The sequence below is a fragment of the Anser anser genome (assembly GCF_964211835.1).
Source record: "Anser anser genome assembly, chromosome: 2".
Classification (NCBI taxonomy): domain Eukaryota; kingdom Metazoa; phylum Chordata; class Aves; order Anseriformes; family Anatidae; genus Anser; species Anser anser.
The window spans coordinates 89,498,932-89,518,412 of NC_139721.1; the positions used below are offsets into that span (position 1 = coordinate 89,498,932).

The 19,481-nt window shown below is 35.8% G+C and overlaps 1 protein-coding gene across 10 annotated transcripts in view; it reads left to right on the forward strand.

Moving 5' to 3' along the window:
• The window catches only part of CDYL (chromodomain Y like), a 106,383-nt gene that overhangs the window by 27,459 nt on the left and 59,443 nt on the right, over window positions 1-19,481 (forward strand). The window contains exons 2-3 of one of the 10 annotated variants that reach the window (XM_083826141.1): window positions 6,596-6,724; window positions 13,254-13,353. The exons of 1 other annotated variant lie outside the window; for it this stretch is intronic. Coding sequence is in view for 1 of the 9 variants with exons in the window: in XM_083826137.1 (XP_083682263.1) it covers window positions 17,734-17,862 (129 nt within the window). In the remaining 8 variants the exon portion in view is untranslated. Of the gene's footprint in view, window positions 1-1,115; window positions 2,266-6,595; window positions 6,725-13,253; window positions 13,354-16,226; window positions 17,863-19,481 lie in introns of those variants that run through there. 8 more of the 10 variants (XM_083826143.1, XM_083826142.1, XM_083826146.1 and 5 more) reach the window with 8 other exon arrangements.

A 19,481-nucleotide genomic window follows, 5' to 3' on the forward strand; every position in this document is an offset into this window, starting at 1 on the left:
AAAATTGTTTGTTTATTTTTCATGTCTGAAATACATACATATATATATATATATATATATAGATTGTTGTTAGGATAGAAGCAGTTACAGAGATCTACATATATTGGACACACTCCATCAGAACATGTGAAAGGCAGCATATTGATTCCCAAGTCTGAAAATGGCTATCTGAGTGAATCCACACATACTGTACTTGGGGCTCCTCATGTTCCTTAACATACTTCCTTAATTAGGCTGTTCATTTCCTAGATTTAAATAACTGTCCCCAGCTGTTGTGCGTTAGCAGATCCCCACTGCTGGTCTAAAAAAATTGGCTGAAACTTTTTTCAAATTTAGAATTTGGTCTGAGTTTAATTTAGCCAGTGTTTACTACTATAACTTCTTGTTCTTCTTCTCTTTCTCTGGAGAGAGAGAATTAGGCGGTGAAGTAATAACGTATAACATATACAGTAACACTTTAAGTAGCAGTAAGAAAGCTGAATCTGAGGAATTAAAAAAAATCTCTTTTCACGATAGAACAAGGAAGTCAAAGTATTTACTAGATAAGCAATTAAGATGCAGATTAATGTAAAATTCTGAATATGTGATGACATGGCTAGGTGTATTTCTAAATAAGTAATTAAATTTATTAAAAACCATACTTCATATTATACATCATTTAAAGGCTGAACTTTCTATAACTTACTAAGGTACAGAAAATTATAGAAAAGTAGTAAAGATTGTGTATTTTTGCTGCTTGAGAATTATATCAGTGAATCAGTCACTAGCTGAGGTTAAGTAAACTTGAGCTTTACGTACATAATCCATTCCTGCTAGCAAATGTTTTTATAAAAGCAGAAAGATAATTTCTTTGTTTTAGCTTATTCAGCTGTCTCAATTAATTAATTTATTACGAGCTAAGAAAACATTTTGGACTTCAGAATTAAATGTCATGTATTCCTGTCTAAATAATAGATATGAGTTAAGATATTTTACTTCTAAAATCTTGATTTATACATTGTACAGTATATTGTACTGAAATAATCAGAAAAGTAAGTTTTGTACGCTGTAGCTGAATTTTAATTTACATTCAAACAAAAAAAAACACATAGGTTGTAAATAAAATCCTAGATTTTTGTATTTAACACAGTTTCCTTAATTCTTTTAGAATTAAATATGATTTATCTCTCAGCTGAATACAAAATCAAGTAAACGTTTTCACACCTATTTCATCACAGTAATAAATCTGAGTAATGTGTTGTCCTGTTTGGCAAAACCTACCAAGTTTTGTTAAAAGAAAAGTTTTTATCATCCTGATTTAACAATACCAATCAATGAAAACGGGCCTTTCATTAAAATGGAAGATTCAGGCAAGTAGAAAACCTCGTTTTAAATCAGGATTCAAATCTGTGGTGATTTTGGTTGGGTTTGTTTGTTTGTTTTTTCTCCCTGGTGAGTCCATTCTACTGCTCCCATGCCTTTGCATTTATTCGCTGTTGTTACAGCACCTATCTGGTACAACAGGGAATGGTATACCCTGAAGGAAGAACAAAGCAAGTTGAATCATAAAGGATTTATTCCCAAAATGTAATGAAGAAGAGAAACAGAACAGGACACCGTTTCTTTGGAAGCTGCAGAAATGGTTGAGGAGAATAAGTGAAAAGATGATTGAACAGAGACAGCAACTCTCACTGAATTGATCTGATTCATTTCCATTTTGGGGGTAGAGGCAGTTAAAAAGGGCAGGAAAGAAAGTGGGAAAAAATCTGAGTTAAAATAAATTTCACTAGTGGCCAAGAAAAGGATAGAGTGGGAAAAAGAAATTTAAAAATGCAAATTGAGCAATACCTCCGTTTTAGCCCACTTGTAATACCTGAAACATTCTTGTATTTTCTTCTTTAAATTTGGCTTTTTTAACCACCATATTTGGTGGTTAGTCTTTTTTTCTGATAGCCAATGCTTTGGGGAAAAAACAAAACAAAAAACAGAACACTCATTCAGATGATTTGAGAAAGCAAGGGTGGAGTTAACTACCCAGCAAAGAGCAGGATGATTCACGAGTCAGGAGACTCCAGGTTTGAAAAGGTCCTCAATTACTTGGGGCTGGACAAGTGTATCCAAACAATAGGAGATGGGGATTCAGGGTGCATTTCCATTGCAGCTTTTAAGCTGACTGAGTGCAGACTGCTTGCGGTTTCCCTTTCTAGCCATCTCAAACTACAGTTTCCTACCTTGCACGAGTGCTGCTGGATCTCTTGGTGAGGCAGTTCAGAGTTCAGAGACCTGGTGAGTTTTCGACCAAGTGGTGGGACAGGGGTAAAAGGTCACTGAATTCTCTCTGAGGTCAGATGAACTGGACTAAGGGAAGGGTTGGGGACAACTCGGGGCGAGAAGAGTGACGCTGTGGCATGAGTTATTGTTGTGAATCTTCCCTTAGAGGAAATCCAGAAAATGGCTAAGAGGTTTGATGAAATGGCCTTTCTAAGGTTTTGCTGAATGGGTAGGAATATTGTGGTATGTAAGAGTTTAGCTCATCTTCCGTAGGCTCAGCTAGTAGGGAACACTTAATTGTGGGGAAGAAGAAAGAAGGAAAGATAACAACAGGCTGTAAGAAAAAAGATATATATCGTGATAGTGGGACAAAATGTTTGATGATCCACTACAAGAAGTCTTTAGATATTTTGGCAGCTGCACAAGTGTGGTTGTGATTGATTAGCACTGAGTGGTGGCACTTCTGCTTTTAGTCATTGGGTTTGTCAAATCATATCAAGAAAGAGTTTGCAATTCCAGGGAGGAGCCGTGTTTACTGGAAGTTGTCTGATGCTAGCAAAGGCCATCAAACCCAGCACCAAAGTCTATGAGCTGGACCTAGCTGTCCTTCCTGAGGACAGCTAGGTTTCTTATCTCTGTTTTGTTTTTGTCATCTAATTGTTGTCAAAGTTCTAGTTCAAGGTAATTCAAAAAGCCTTCCTGCTTTCAGCTGATGCCTGCTGTCAGCTGATAGAAAAGAGAAAGAATAAAAGAAAAAATTACCCAGTTATTCCCCAGAATGACTAGGTTTCTATTGAATAAGGGATGGGGAAGAATAATAATGAAACTATGCCTGTTTCAGTCATCATAGAATATCCCTAGTTGGAAGGACACAAGGATTATTGAATCCAATTTCTGGCTCCACACAGGACTACCTAAAAACCAAACCATGTGTCCGAGAGCATTGTCCAAACACATCTTGAACATTCCCTTGGATCCTATCACTGGTCACCAGACAGCAGATATCAGCACCTGACACTCTGCTCCCCTCATAAGGAAGTTTGTTATTTACCTGTGAGCATCTGTAGACCTTCATTCTATTCCACCATATACAGCTAAAATTAATTGCATTGGCATAAGTTAGCACTAACTGCCACAAAAAGCAGAAAAGTCCTCTTCCTGTACCTGGCTGCTCCTTCCTGCCCCAATATATAGCAAAGCTTTTGGACAATAGTGCTGAAAAATGATACCAGAAACAAATTTAAGTTGAAAAAGTTTTTTTTTTTTCTCTTTGTTGGGACATCCTTGAGCTGGATCTGTTTCCCAAGATGGTTCATTGTGTAGTGCAAAAAAGTGTGCTAAAGCTCTAAGGAAGAAGAGGGTTATTAGCACATGGCCAGATAGCAGGGTCTACTCGTCCTAGGTGCTGGTGCCCATGCTGAAAGAAGAGTACCTTGTATTTTTTAGTCACAACCATATCAGTTATTCTTGAGTTGTTGAACGTTTCTGTAGAAATATTTTCTGTTGTTGTTTTAATTTTGAAGTCAAGGCTCTTGCATTATCATTTGTCTCTGACGCTGGTGTCCTAGCTATTTGACTGCCTGAATATCACCTTGCTGTAGGGCATGGAAATTCTCACAAACAGAATTTGTTTGGGCTTGGGGCGGAGAAGAGAACAACAGAAGATGGTGGGAAGTAAAATGGAGTGAACTTTTTGACAATAGAAGGGTGTTGGTTGGTTAGTTGTTTCTTTTTTTCTCCTTGTTGGGAATGTTGATCTGATTTTTAATACTTCAACATCTATTTTGCTACTGTGGCACATCATCTTAGGGGTAATTTAGGAACCTCAGTATGTTATTTATCCAAATGAACCATGATCTTTGGTCAAGTTATTTCTCCCAGAATACACTGAGAGTTGTGTTTCTCTTGTGCTTTCTGCAAGGATAGGGAGGAGAGATGCCTGTATGTATGAGCTATTTCTTATCTTCTGAGGAAGGGTTTGGTATGCTCTAAAAAAAAGTGGGGGCCCTGGGGGTTGGAGAAGAGGCCATCATGTCAACTCTTATAGGAAAATGAAGTTAAGTAGGTTTTGAATTACATTAAAGCAAAGTGCATTGAGCTTTAAATAACATGTTGAGATATTCCAACTGAGATCAGACAAAAGAATGAAAAAAGTTCCTAATGTTTTTGTTGTTGTTCACTGGGGGAAAATGAAACTTTCAGAAGAACTGAAATTTCCAGTGGAAACATTGATTTAATGAAAACTGCCCTACTGGGAAGAAAATGTGTCATTTGAAATATTCCTGACAACATTTAAATGTCATAGGTAGTTACCTTTGTGTTGGTTATACTTTCAAAACTACCTCTGTAATCATGACTCAGAAGTGTCAGTGGTCTGAATTAAATAGAACATAAGGGCTACTACTCCAGTTCAAGCACTTGATTTGCTGGTTGCCTTGGCTTTTCCATAAAGCTTCATACCCTGTTGTCAATGAAATATTAGTCCTCACCTTTCTACTTCTTCAAAGTACTGAATGGCTTTTGATGTAAGAGGAGTTCTGTTGGACAAAGGTCCACCTAAGTAGTGTCGTGTCTTGAAATAACAGTAGTGAATGAATAAAGAATAATAAGACAGCACAGAGTGATTCTTCCTTTCACATACCCTTTTCCAAACAGTAATTAGGAAACAGTAATTTAAGAGTTTCCTGAGCTAGAATTTGCATTCAGTAATTAGTGATCTATAATGGATTTATTGTTCATAAATTTGCCTAATCCTTCCATGGTGCAATGTTATATGGTCTATAACTCATTTCATTTTTAAATAAAACCACAACTTATTTTTGTTTTTAATTTTTTCACCAGGTGTGTCCCCTGCTTTTTTTTTTCTTTTTTCTTTATAATGTTATGGGAAATACAGGAAATAGTTCCTGTTCGTTTTCTTATTCATCATTTCATATACCTCTTAATCTCATTCATTTCTTTCCCAGACTGAAGTGTCAGTCTGTTTAGTTTTTCCTTCTTTGGAAACGGTTACCATTATGACCATTCTTGTCGTTTGTGATCATGTGATCTTAAAGGGGGGGAAAAAGGGAGAGAGAGAGAACTGCACATGGTATGTAGTCTTTAGGTTTATACCATGCAGTGATTGAGGAGCTCAAGTAAACTTCAAGATGTCCATTAATTGTGTTTTGGAGATTTCCACTTTGAACTCTGGGGAGTCAACTTTTTTTCCAAATTTTTCATGTTTGTGATGAGTTGATAAAGCAAGAAGGACCTGATGGCATTGGGAGGTATCAAAAAGATGGTGCTTTAGATGTTTTAAGGGGGGGTGGGAGGGAGGAGGTAGTCACGGAGAGGTGGTGCTGGGGAGGGCTAAAATAGTTGGAAAAAAAAGATGAGACAAAAGCAAACTCAGAAGGTCACCTGTACTTATAAAGATCTAGATAGAGATTTTGAGATGCAAAGCCTATTTCAGCACAGGATTCAGTTTTACACATAATGTGGCTCAACATAGCAATCCTGGCAAATGAGTTCAAAAAAGAAGCCCCTCAAAGTACAGCCTTGTTCTAGGAAATTGGATTGCAAAGCTGTTTGTCTTTTCTGTCTACATCCACCCATAAAAAGTCATGCTCACCCATGAGCATTTCTGTCCCATATACACAAAGTTTATGAAACTTTAAAAACATTCAGCAGAACCTTAATTTCTGCAGTTAGTTTAGGAAAGCCTTGAAGGATTTTCCATTAATTCCAGTTATTCCCATTTTTATTCTTTAGAACCGGTTTCAAGCTCCTTGGTTAAAATTAAATTGCTGTGTTTATCTTTCTATTTATATTACTGTTACATAGTATAAAGTAAATCCTCTCCACCAATACTCACCAACAGTTAAAAGTGTTTTCAATTAACATATGATTGAAATGACAAATAATACCAGAAAACAGACTTCCATGATTTCCATCTTATTTCTCCTGACTTTATCTAAACATGGTTGCAGCTTTTAATAGTTTTTATTGGCTTACCATTTTTTTCAAGTGAGAACTTTTTTCACTTTGTTAGAACAATTTCCCTAATTTCTGACAATATTTTGAATTCTCAGTTTCCTTCCCTTCTTACATAAACATGTGTATTACTTTCCTTCAAATTGTAGTCTATTTGTGACCATTAGACCCAAGTATTAATAAGTCTATTTGATAATGTGAGTAGACTATCCATCATATTATCAAAACACAACCCCCTATCCAAACTTATGGTCTCATCTTAAAAAAAACAGTAGTAAACACTCCATTGTAAACATGAGCTGCCTTGGAAAAAAGCCTCGAAAGAAAAAGGAAACACTGGTGAATCTGATTTCTTTTATTTTTTTTTCAGGGGAGGAATGGTGATGTAGACTGCAAACTGGATACCTTGATCTAGACAGGATACTGGCACTTGGAAAGCTGTGAAGGTGTAAGAGTCAACCTGCACAACTTATGCAGCAATGTTTTAGGATGAAAGGAGGTAGATTAAAACAGTTATATTAAGGTTAATGGAGGAAGAAGGGTTACATTTCTTCTAATACACATTTTACATTTAACAAAAGAGCTGTCACTCACATCCGGTTAAACTCAAAAAAATAATAATAAAGTTGGTGGTGGTGGTGCAAAATATATGTGTGCACTAGCAGTAGTTCATCTGTGGAAGTATATCTTTTTCATATCTTGTGACAGAATTGTAGGCAGGAAAAAATATTCTGTCAGAAGTTAAGGTACTGTTAGCCAAATGGCTCTAAGATGCATCACACAGATGCGTATAAAATCCTTTAGAAGGAATAAACCATTTTTTCCCCAGATTTCCTTTTGAAAATGATACTTGCTGTGTATGTATAATGGGAACTGAAATGAAATTTCACATTTATTAGTAAACTTATCCTTTAGGATTAAAGATGATTCTCTTTCTCTTTCTTTTTGCTCTAGTGAGATGTCACAGAGTTCTGGAAGTGTCAGTAAGAATCAATTAATTCAGAAATTGGCATTTGAATATCACTTTTTTTAAAATGATTGACTTAAATGCTCTTCTAGTTTCAAAGCAGTCATGCATTGTTTGTATTTTAGCAGAGAACTCTGAACGAATATTCCAAACTGGCCCTTGAATAATTATTTGTAATTGTGAGATGATAAGTTAAAATAACAGTATAGTTACAGAAAAAACCTAAAAACTTCTATGTAACCTTTTTGTGTTTATGCAGAGTACTGATATATGTTCCTTAGAAAAGTGTTGTTCTTTTTTTTTTTTTTTTTAAATTTTCTACATTGGGATAGTTCATTTTTACTTACCCTCTGGTTTAGTTGTTAGAAAGCAAGACCTCTTCAAACGTGCAGTGCAGTTAGGTAAGGAATACATGGAAGAAGAGACCAAGTCCTAATCCTTTGTTTTGACACCGCGTTGTACTTGTTACTGTGTAAAGATTCACGTCATAAAACAAAGGATTAAAGACTTCGGGCAGAAAAGCTTTTGAAGGAGGTAGACTTTTCAAAAACATGATAATGTCCTCATGCAGTTTAAGGCAATTCATAAACAAGGAGTAAAAGACAAATGTAAGCAAGAAAAGAAAAGATTTGATTCATATGCTTTCCAATGTTTTATAAAATGTAGTTTAATTAGTCTAAAAATTATCGATTCCACATATAATTATCTTGATACTTATATACAATTTGTAATTATTTTCATGTATATAAATTCAGCATACAGCCTCTAAAGTAATCTCCAAAAATAACACATTCTTTCAGGTAACTTCCTCAATCTAAAAAAATGGAGATATGGTACTATGGGTTAAATTTACTTTGTACTCATGACAAACCCATATAATCAATGCTGCTAGTGAACTGCAACTGTAACTGCTCTTTCTCTTTATTCCAAAAAAAACCTTACCACTGCTGTATCTCTGCTTACTTCTTTTCCTGCCTGATCCCCCTTCCATCATGAAGGCATATTATTCCACAGTAAACCAGATAAGCTGAAAACCAAAACATTTTTTTAGATACATCCATTTCCAGCAGATCCATTTGTAGTTTAATTTATAACATTGCTACTTTCTGGAAAAGGAAAGGATCAGGTATGTTCTTTACCATTAACAGAGCGAAGTTGTTCCTGATTCAATAGAATATGAAACAAAGGTGTTTGTTGTCGTGGATTATAATTATGAGAACATAAGAACTTTTTCTTAAGACCTGGAATGTTAAGGGATATATGTGGGAAATTAACGGCATACATTTTTTAAAATGCATATTAAAAGAAAATAACTTTTTAAAGGAAAAAAATTGAAGGAATTACTAAAGAGTACTTTACTTGTTTGTATCTTTTCAGATCAAAAAAAATATTTCTTACATGGACGGTATGACTAATTTCTCTTAGTAAAGTGGAAAACATAGCCTTAAAGTCAAAGCTCCAAATAATCAGGGAGTATATCTGTTCTCAAGTAGCATGATCTGGTATATGCACGCTTATGAGCTACATGACAAAGTACAGCAGTGTGGACACAGTTTCCTGGAAATCCCTTTAAAAACTCATTAGTGCTTTGGATTGCATCTAAACTTATGCATTTGTTTGGGAGATTTAATTCTGTTCTGTGTAGCACTACTGTAATGGTAACAATATCAATTCATTTAGGCTAATTTTTGAGTAAATCTAGAGATAAGACTAAGTTCTGTTCTGAGTAGCACTAATTGTACTTTACTGTGCTAAGGTATTTAAAATGCTATCAAAGGCTATCACAATAGACCTTTAATATGCAAATGTCCTTTTTTAAAGGTATGTTTTAACATGTATTCAAGTTAGCCACTAGCTATTTTGAATAGTAAAGTGATACTGGACATTACCAACAGATGACTAAACTCATTATCAACAACTGAAAGAGGAAAATATCTATTTATAAAGAAAATTTTGAGATCAAAAGATTTTCAAAAATGTTACTATTTATAGAAAGAGATGAGCTCATTTTGCAAGGAGTTCACAGCATAAAATGTTTGGATGGAATATAGTTATACAGTAATAATGGTAGGAATTGAGACAAATGTGTAGGGGGAAAGCAAATCTCATCTGTCCTTCCAGTTAAAATTGAAACAACCTGAAATATGCTTCTGTATTTCAAAGTTACTGTAACTGTACCATGACAAAATTAAGTATAATGCCGTATTCGCGGAAGTGGTTGACTTGCTGTTAAATGAATTATTTCTATTTTATAGAGGCAGGGATTACCAAGTTTAGAAGACCAACAAGCTAAATCTTGCCTAAGCATTCCCTGAATTTGAGTACTTGTTTATGCAATGAAACCGACAGGAATTACTTCTGCAGAAAAAGTGTTTTGTGAGTTAGTAACTATTATGGAAGGGTAACTCCCCACTGTTGATGGGTATGATGACTGTTTCTCAGCATAGGCAATCTGTAAATAATATTTATGCTGAAAAATAAAGATTTTTTTATGTAATTTTTTTCCTTTTTTGTGGCATTAGTTTGGATATATTTTTTTCCACTGCAGAAAGGCAAAAAGTGCTAAGGTGTTATGTATTTAAAAAGAGTTCTTAAGTGAAAAAGCATTTATGCTTAAAATACATATTTAAACTCACTTTAGATATGAAAAATTGTAGTGCAGGGAAAAACAGATACCAGTTTGTATTACATACCTAATTTTTATTCTCCGAACACCCATTAGTGAATTCCTCTATTTCATAATCAGAGATGAGACAGCCGATTCTTCTCTTTAAACTATACGGTATAAAAATAATGATTTGAGATGTTTATGGTATACACGTAACTAAGGGAAAAAGAAAGGTTTGGGGTTAACTTTAAATATTTTCTATATAATAAAAAGCCTGTTTGCAAACAGTCACTGTAACACAAACAATTGCGTGGATAAAAGTGAACACAGTGATTTTTATTTTTCATAGAATCATAGAATATCCCGAGTTGGAAGGGACCCATAAGGATCATCAAGTCCAACTCCTGGCACCGCACAGGTCTACCCAAAAGTTTAGACCATGTGACTAAGTGCACAGTCCAATCTCTTCTTAAATTCAGACAGACTTGGTGCAGTGACTACTTCACTGGGGAGCCTGTTCCAGTGTGCAACCACCCTCTCGGTGAAGAACCTCTTCCTGGTGTCTAGCCTAAACTTCCCCTGCCTCAGCTTAACACCATTCCTGCGGGTCCTATCACTGGTGATTACGGAGAATAGGTCACCTGCCTCTCCACTCCTCCTCGCGAGGAGTTTTATTTTTTTTTTAATATAGACAGCATTATTTTTCAGAGTTCTTCATTTCAGTGTGGAAACTAGAGAAATGAATAAGGGTTTAATATGCTGTCAGTGTAAAATGATGAAGAAAATAATCCTCAAGGCATTATTTGGAGAGCAAACTATGATGTGGGATTAGGTAAAGCACTGAAAAATAGCAGTATCAGATTCAGACAGGGACAAAAACAGGGAAAGGAATAAAAAGTAACTGAGACTTAAGGAGATGGCATGAGGGAAGAAACATTAACATTTTTTTTTCCCTCCAAGAACTACTCTTTTAAACAGATCGAGTGTTATTTTAGAAGCGAGTAGAATGGGTGAGTGTGGAGGCATCAAAAGCCAATATAGTATCTGTACTTGGTGGAAAATATACCAAAATATCTTCTTCCTCTGCAACACAGCACATAGTAGTTAACTTGCAACTATTTTTCTGGTAATAGCAGAAAACTGACAGATCATTTTTATGTGACATCTCAGGGAGGGAGTGGGGAGGAATTTGAATATAAGTAGAGAAGGAATTTTTTGCTAGAAGCTAACTCTCTATTTCTTCATTTCTGAGACTGGACTTTGCAAGTTGTAGTGCCTTGTCATTTCTGGCTGAATGAAGATTTTAGCCATGGTTCAGGTTAGGAGAAGGCTCAGGCTTTCCACAGACTTTAAAGAGCATTGGCAAAATCTCCAGAACAAATAGTTCATGTTTCCTTAATATCTGTATAGTGACCTTTAAAAGGCAGAGTTTTTAGATGTTTTATCAAGAGTACAATGATTACTTTGTGCTAGGACCAATTCTGAGACAGTGTTCTCTGGACAAAATATATGGGCAAGAAGAAATGTTTTGAGTCACAATAACTTTCTTTATTACCTGTTTCTGGAAGCTAAATATATTTTTGCTTCTCTTACTTCAGTTGAGAGGATAGTAAATAAAAGATTCTTCTGAAGGAGGTCTTTATATCTATATTACTTCAGAAATTCTTGTTAATCGTGTAATAGAGAAGTTGTGTCTACTCAGCTTTATTTTTCTTATTATTGAACACTTGAATTGTTGGAAAATGAGCAGAACACAAGCTGCTGTCGCTTGAGCTGTCATTATCCAAGCCCAAAGCACTTTCCCTGCTATGTCTGTTGTTGCCAAAGCATGAGGAAATTTGAGATGGGACAGCATGTTTAATTAACAAATGTCAGTATAATCAGTTTAATTTCTACTGCCTATTATTTTTTTTTGCTTGCATATATTAACCAACAGTGGATAGAATTGGTAAATAATGGAGCTTAAAACAGTGCATATTGTCAAAACCTTATAGGCATCAGTCCTTCTGATTCAAGACCTGCAATGCGTTACTTTGAATGAGTAGTGATATGATGTTAAAGAGTATGCATTGTGCCTAGAGCATTAGATACATATCAGGAAAATCATAATTATTAGAAATATAATTCCATATAAATAAAGCTAACAGGAGGTGTGTGTGTGTTAAAAACAGTGATGCAATGTATGTCAGTTTTATATCAGATTGGCATGTTTGAAGGATGAAAAGCTGAGGCTTAAGAATCCCTTAAAATTATAAATACAAGTGAAATAAGAGTCATTTGAACACATACCTTATTGAAAAGCTTGAACTACTAATGTGCTATGTGCAAGTTTAGTAAGAAGTTAATTATGTGCCTAAAATCATGAACTTAAAAAAAATTTAATTGATGTGCACATTGTAAGAACATTCAAAAACTTCCTTGTTGTTACAAATAAACATTAAGACCTTGTAGGCTGGAAGAATCTTTGCTAAGTGGAGTTACCAGCAATCCCACAGCTTTATTAGTATCCCATGGGTAGAGGGGATACTGTTCCAGAAGACAATGGAAATGGGAGAGTGGAGTTGTAGAAGCTGCAGTGGTATTAAATAAGAAACAAGAATTTAGGTTTAGACCAGAAGCTGTGGAGATATGGAGAGAGCTAAGACCTTAAATAGAAAAGTGCCTTTTTCCAACTGATAGTCCATGCAAAAATAGATCATCCACTAATAAATCCCACAGAGAAACAGAATGTAAGAACTAAGGCAGCTGTGCAGCACTGAGGTTGATTAATTAGGGGAAATTTCCGTATCATTGTCTTTTCTAGATGGGATTAGATCAAGTATTAAGTCGTATTACTGGCAGACGGACTGTGGAACTGTGCTCACAGAGCGCATTCATCCAGGAGATGCTGGAGTTGAGTCAAGGAATACAGAAGAAACCAGTAAAGAATGTTGATCTTAAATATGACCTGGAATTGTTCAATGTGTTTTTCTGTATTTGAAGACAAAAATGCAGTTATGATCTTGTATCCAGATGCTTCAATTATGTCTTGCTGAAATAAACTTTTGCTCCTTGTTTATCGTTAATTTTACATGGCAAAGCTGAGAAAAGTCTGGCGGTGCAAGTAAGGTATGTGTGAGTATTCTGTGTTATCAAATCCAGTGATTCCAAGGAAAGCTGTCTCTAGATATTTTTATTTCACATAACCACCTTAGGACCTTTAAGAACAATAATTAAATAATAATAAAATGAAAAAGCAGTACCAAAAAGAGCCCCACCGAGTAAGGGATCTACAGTAGCAGACTCCTTGATCTCCCTTCTGCAGGCAGTAGGCTGCTGAAAAGTCCCATTTGGTGTATAAAAGTATTATTGTAGAATTAAGAATTTGATAAAATCAAGTACAGCATACCAAGTTCCCTCTTAACTATCCTTTATTGTTGTTTTTTTTTTCCTTGTTCTTTTTCCTTGCTATAGTTCTCACTGCTGAAGTTTACTTAGCCATGACAAAGCGTTCTCTATCGTTTGGAGACCATTTGTGCTGTGACCTATTATCTCCTTAAGACACCCTATTTAGGTAAAATATTTTGAATCTTTGTCAGTCATTTGCCTTTATAGAGTCTTTCTAACTGAGTACTGTTGAAGATTCAGTTTTTCCTGCTTTGAAAGCAGATGTCTGCTGTCTTGATGCTTAATGATGATGAATTCTTCATCTGCTACTCTCTATTATTCTAGCTGCAGGAGAAAGTAACAATATTTCTATTGGCATTATCCTTTAAGTAAATAGCAGTCAAGCTGTTGAAGCTCTTACTGTGAGGTATCTTGAATTTATTACTATGCTTTTTCAAATTATCACATCCCAAAACATAATCATCTTTAAGTGAAAGAGGGTTTGCTTTTTTTTTTTTTTCATGTTGTCAGAGTTGCCAGCAATGTATATACGCTTCAGTGGTCTGTATTCTTGAGGGGGAAATAATATTGGCTGTTCCAAGTTTGGACTCTCACTATTCATGGCTGTAGTGGGGAGATACCAGCAGCAGAATTTGACTAGTCTATATGGAATTTTACCTCTGGGGAGAAAAAGACGTAGGGTTTGCTTCCTGCATCATAGCTATTACTAATGATTTGGAGATGGGAAGAACATCTTTTGGAATTCCATGTGCGGATGATGCTGAGGTCTTTTGGTAACTAGTGATGAGAAGATTATTGATAACTTTATGAGAAAAACAAAATAATGGTTGTGAAATAGCCTTGACTGTCCAAAATGCTTATCTTAAATCAAATCCTAGTGGTTTTTAATAGTTTCTTTTGATTAGGGCCTTGCCATTTGAGAAGATAGGCCTATTTAAAGCTATGTGCTCTCATTTGAAAAGGAAGAAAACAGTGCATGTTTGCCAAGAATACATTGTTGCAGGAGATTTTTTAATGTTACTATTATTATTTGTATCCACTACTGGGCATAGATTAACAACTTGTCTTGTATTCTTTCTGCTTTTGTACAAAACAGGAATTTTTTAAGTCTCACATCACTTTGTAAGTAAAAGAACAGTAATGAAAAGTGAGTTGAAATGTAAGATTTTTCTAACCATTTTTGCAGTAGCTGGATAACTAATTATGGCAAGGTAGTTGATGATAGTTCTGCAGTAGGATTTAACTTGCCCCACAGACACTTGCTGTGATTATTTCTATGTAAGTTTTAACTGGAAAGATCCGTGATGTTGACATTTTAACATCAGTTATCAGTGGTGATTTGTCAGGAAGTAAATCTCAGGCAAGCTGCTTCTCCAGTAACTTCATTCTCTAAAGCAAAGCAAACACCTCCCCACCCATTTCTCTGGTGTCCTCTATGGAAAAGGAAGAAAAAAAAAATGAAAAAATGAAAAAAAGATATTTTTTTCTGACCACAAACCGTATTTTTCAATAGATTGTACAGGAGTCACATGTACAGTGATCCTCAGTTTGTTGAATGCAAAGGCATAAAATTTCATAATGCGCTGTTTGAGGAATTTACCGTGCAGCCTGGACATAGCACAAGTCATGACTATGATTCTCTGAAACCATTTGGGTTGATGAGAATGTGGTAATTGTTTTGTTTCTTGTCTTTATTACCGATAGTCATCCGTAATCTTTACAAAGATGGTGGTAAATTACGAGCTTGACTAGGATGCTTGTATTTTTATAGGCAACTTGATTAGAAATTTATGCAGCAGGTGAACTAAAACTTTAATTATGACCCGTAGGGCAGAATAACAATTGAGTGTTGCAGATATTTGTGAAGTTGGCTCTTGCGTGACTTGTGTCCAGGAATCCCAAAAGAATGGACAGCCCTTGATCCAAGTGAAGCTTGGAAAAAGGAAAAATCTCAGTGTTTGTATGAACACAGTTATTTAATTTTTAGAAAAAAGGTTGAGAATACAGAGTTGTTTCTGTTGCAGTGCCAGTACGAAGGACCACAGGAAGTATATTAGCCCTTTGCCTGACTCTTTTTTATGTCTAGAACTTGACTGCACAAAGTGCTTCCTCAAAAGGAGGCTGGGGGAATGAGGCTCTAAGGCCCGCCCAGCACTGAATTGCAAGCACAAGGGCTGCAGATTGTAAAGCACTGGTCCTGTGTAAACTCATCCTGCTGGTCCTGACTGCCAGAAGACAATCTTGTGTGTTAACTCTGTGTTGGCAGGCCTCATCTCTCATCTCTGAACTGTCATAAAAGTCACACGTGAGCTTAATCATTTGCTGTAGCTAATTTGACAGGAAGGCAATAGTCAGCCCACATCTGATCTGTATTGATTTTGTACACCTCTGGCTTCCAGAACAATATATATGTAATACAGATGGCACCATAGCCAGGGATTCCTGTACTGTATGGACACTCCAGCTAGTCGTGCCATAAGGATGCAGCAGCTCAGTGTACAACAGTTCATCAGCTGCTAATGCAATCACTCATTTCTGCTAATCAAATCAGTCAGCTTCAGGGTTATGTTGCAGCAGGGTTGCATTCTCTCCCAGATTAAGGCAAATTGTGTAAGTTGGAGCTGCAATGAAGACAAACTTTAGGATTTATACGGTATTTTAGGATAATTTATTAATGGTGTCAGTTTGAAGTTAAATCATACAATACCATGTGTGATTTTGGTGTTCTGAGCGTACGTTGGTTAAGCTGTTTCTAAAATTCATCTGCTGGTACTAACTGCAGTGAGTAGTGCTCAGAACTGGTGTTAAGTCATAGCATTGGAAATAATGTATTTTCTAATTAAATGTACATTAAAGATTTTAGTTCTCATTTTGCAGACCTTCAGGTGTATTTTGACTTCCTTATCAAACTAGTTTTTGAATAATTGTTTTCCCCAAACTGGTTCCTCCATTTACTTTAAGCAAAATTTGACGCTTTACTTTTTTCAGCTCTTGTGTGCTGCTATATATTAATCGCTTTTTTAAAAAAGTGTAGAATGCATTTATCTTACTTACAATAAGAAGTATTTGAAAACTGTTTATCGTAGACTTCTGGAAGATTTTAATAAATGGAGGGTATAGGCATTCATAAACATTGCTGATTGCTTATGGATGATCGTTTAGATCCCATTTTCTAAGTTAACCAAGTGTGGCCATTCACATGTAGCACATGTAAGTGTGCAAAACTTGCACTTGTTCTAGCTTCAGTCACTCAATTGGAGAATGTCTACATCAGTAATTTGGCTTAATAGCAAATCAGTAGAGTGAAAGAGTTGGTACTGTCCCCCCCTACCTCTATGCATTATACTGTGCAGCAATTTTCTTTTGGACTAGATTTAGTTGAGCCTCTCAGGATCAAATATCCGTGCCACAACATGTGTTAAAACTGATCAGAGTGGTTATTTATTTGGACCCATATTCTGTAGTGGCCGAAGCATGTTTTGTGTAGTGGAAGCACCATTTTCAGTTTATGTTTCTCCAGAAAGAATCCACGTCACATACATGAAACCACTGCACAGTAAGTGGGAATAGTGGGGAGTGGAAAAGGATTTGCTTCTCAATTGCACTTTTGCTCTGAACCAAACATAGCCTTAAGCTAACAGAACAAGGTTGTCTTCTATATTTTACAGGCAACAGACTATGAAGTCAAATAGATTCTATTCTGTTTACCTTTAAGTTAATTTAGACTGACACAAATGTGAGGACAGAGAGAAACACCCTGGGAATGGAAAATGGATTTATGATAAACAAGGCAATGCTCCTTGAATATTTACTTGCCTACTTATATGTTTATTTTGCTCATTCTGTTTATTTTTTTCTCTTCACTGGGAACAGCTGTATCTTTACTTTAATCTCTTCAAATCTTCCATTAAATTAAAATATGATTTTTAAAAAAATATATACATAAACATATGCATGCACAGTATGCCTTATGTAGAGTTTACAAACATGCCCAAATTACAATGCTTTGGACGGAGAACATCCTTTTGGATTTCATCCTTAATTTGATTGAGCTGAACTGAAGACCTTTCATCTTGGATTAAGATTGTATAGAATAAATCATAGAACATCCCAAGTTGGAAGGAAACCACAACAATCACCGAGACCAACTCATGCATGTTTTATTTCCGACTGTAGCAGAATGAAGAGGTTACTGTACCCATCCCACTCATAGGTGTTTATTGTCCTCTGCAGTCCTCTTAGATGTGTCAGAAGTACTGCGTATGTGGCTGCTCTCCAAACCAGTTATTTCAGGGTGCCTACATTAGCTCAGGTATTCGTAATATCTAAACCAGGTCACTTTGACAGAGCTACATTAGGGAACAATTACACAAGAATTTATGCGGGCCGACAGATGGGGAGGAGCTGTTGCCTCTGAGCATGGGACAGGGAGGAGCAGTTGCAGATGGGCTATAAGTGTGATCATTTTCACCTGGCACAGCTGCAGCCAGACACAGTTTTGACTACGACCTTATCTTATTCTTATCTGTTTTATTTGAAAGTGTAAATGCTGAATATTCTGTTAATAAAAGCAATTAAAATCAAAGTATTTGCTTCTTCAAAGAGAGAGAAAGCAAACACTAACCAATTCTCACCACAGTTGTGGAAGGAAGGGAAATTTACCATCTTACAGATGGTAAGTCTCAAATACAATTATCGTGTGTAAGACTGTAATTTGCATATTCCAGTGTTGGTTTATACCTCTGAGCAGTATGTTAATTTTTCTGACAGTTTTTCTTCTGGCTGAGTTTTGAGTGTCATTGAGCAGTACCACATGTGGAGAAAGCAATAGCTTAGCATGTTAAAATAAACTGGGAAATGTTATCTTTTGCCACCCAGATAGTTTGCCTGATAAGTTTCCTTCATACTCATTTTATCTTTCCTTTTTGTATCATTTTCCTTTTTCTTTTTATTCTTCCGCAACACTTGAAAACTAGATGTTAACAGGAAATCCTGGCAGCATGGAATCTTTTAACAACTAAAAATAAATATTACCCTGTGGCAGAAGGCATTGGATGCTGTAGAAATGGTAGCTGGCAAGAACTAGTTGTCACCAGCATTTCTGGCATGATCTTGGCCTAGGATGTGATCTTGCTCTTACCCTGGTGCTTTGCAGTACTCTGCCAGTTTTTAACTCTGTGAACTTCACTCATCATAAGATCAGAAAAGCACCAGCTCAGCTCTGTAACTACAGGGGGGAGAAGCAATACTGCATGTTTTGATGTTACCTAGTCCATTAGTTTAGCTGTATCATCAAACTGCACCTTAACTGGAAGTAGGAACATAGACCTTTTGTTTTTCTTTTTCCTGCCCCACTCAGTTATATTCTTCTTCATTTTATTATTTGAATGTAAGTTATTAGTATCTTCTAAAATAAGACCTTGAGGTGTTTTGCATTGTATTTCATGTCATGTCACCGCTGCATAATGAAGTAGAAATGTATAACTTGGCCAAGCCTTCTTTTTCATTAGCAAAAGAGGAAAAGTACAAGCTTGTAGTCCCTGGTTTCACTGAAATTGAGTTTAAATGTTCCTTTTCTATTGTGACCCTATGTCACCTTATTCAATGACCCTGTGTACATTGTGGAAGCATTCCAATCTTCTCTCTCCAAATCTGGATGAGAAACACTTTTGTAGCTGTTCTTATCAGCAAGAGGTCCTAGCACAGTTAGACTAATTAAGTGGAGGCAATTCAGAAAGTCCTTCACTAAATCTCTGAAGGCACATGATAAATTGTGTGTTGCAGGTTAACTGATTTTTTTTTTTTTTTGCATTGTAAATAAAACAGATATAAGATGTCTTCAGGAAGAACTAAACAGTGTTAGAGAGAAACTTTGAATCAAAAAGAGCAATGTCAAAATAGGTTTTGATGCAGAGTTGGACAATACAGCTAAATATAAGTTTTCTGTATGTGTTCCTGTTTGCTCTATAAATCATCAGGTTAGGAATGGATTTTTGCGTCTCCTGTTCTAGAGTTCATCTGTTATCTCTGCAAGGTGTCTGTTTTTTTTTTTTTTGGAAGAGAAGAATGGCTTCCTACTTTAAAAGGGCATGTCCTTAATGGGTGGCCTTTCAGCATCTAAAGATATTAGTAGAAGTTTGTGCCCAGTAATCAATATAGTTTGTTATGAAGATTTCCTGATAGGAAAAAAAAATACCTTGTTAGTAGCAGAGATCTTCCTCTGAGAATCATATTTTTAAAATTTACTCTAGAAGGTCAAGAGAAGGAGAAATGATATGCAAAACTAATGCAGGA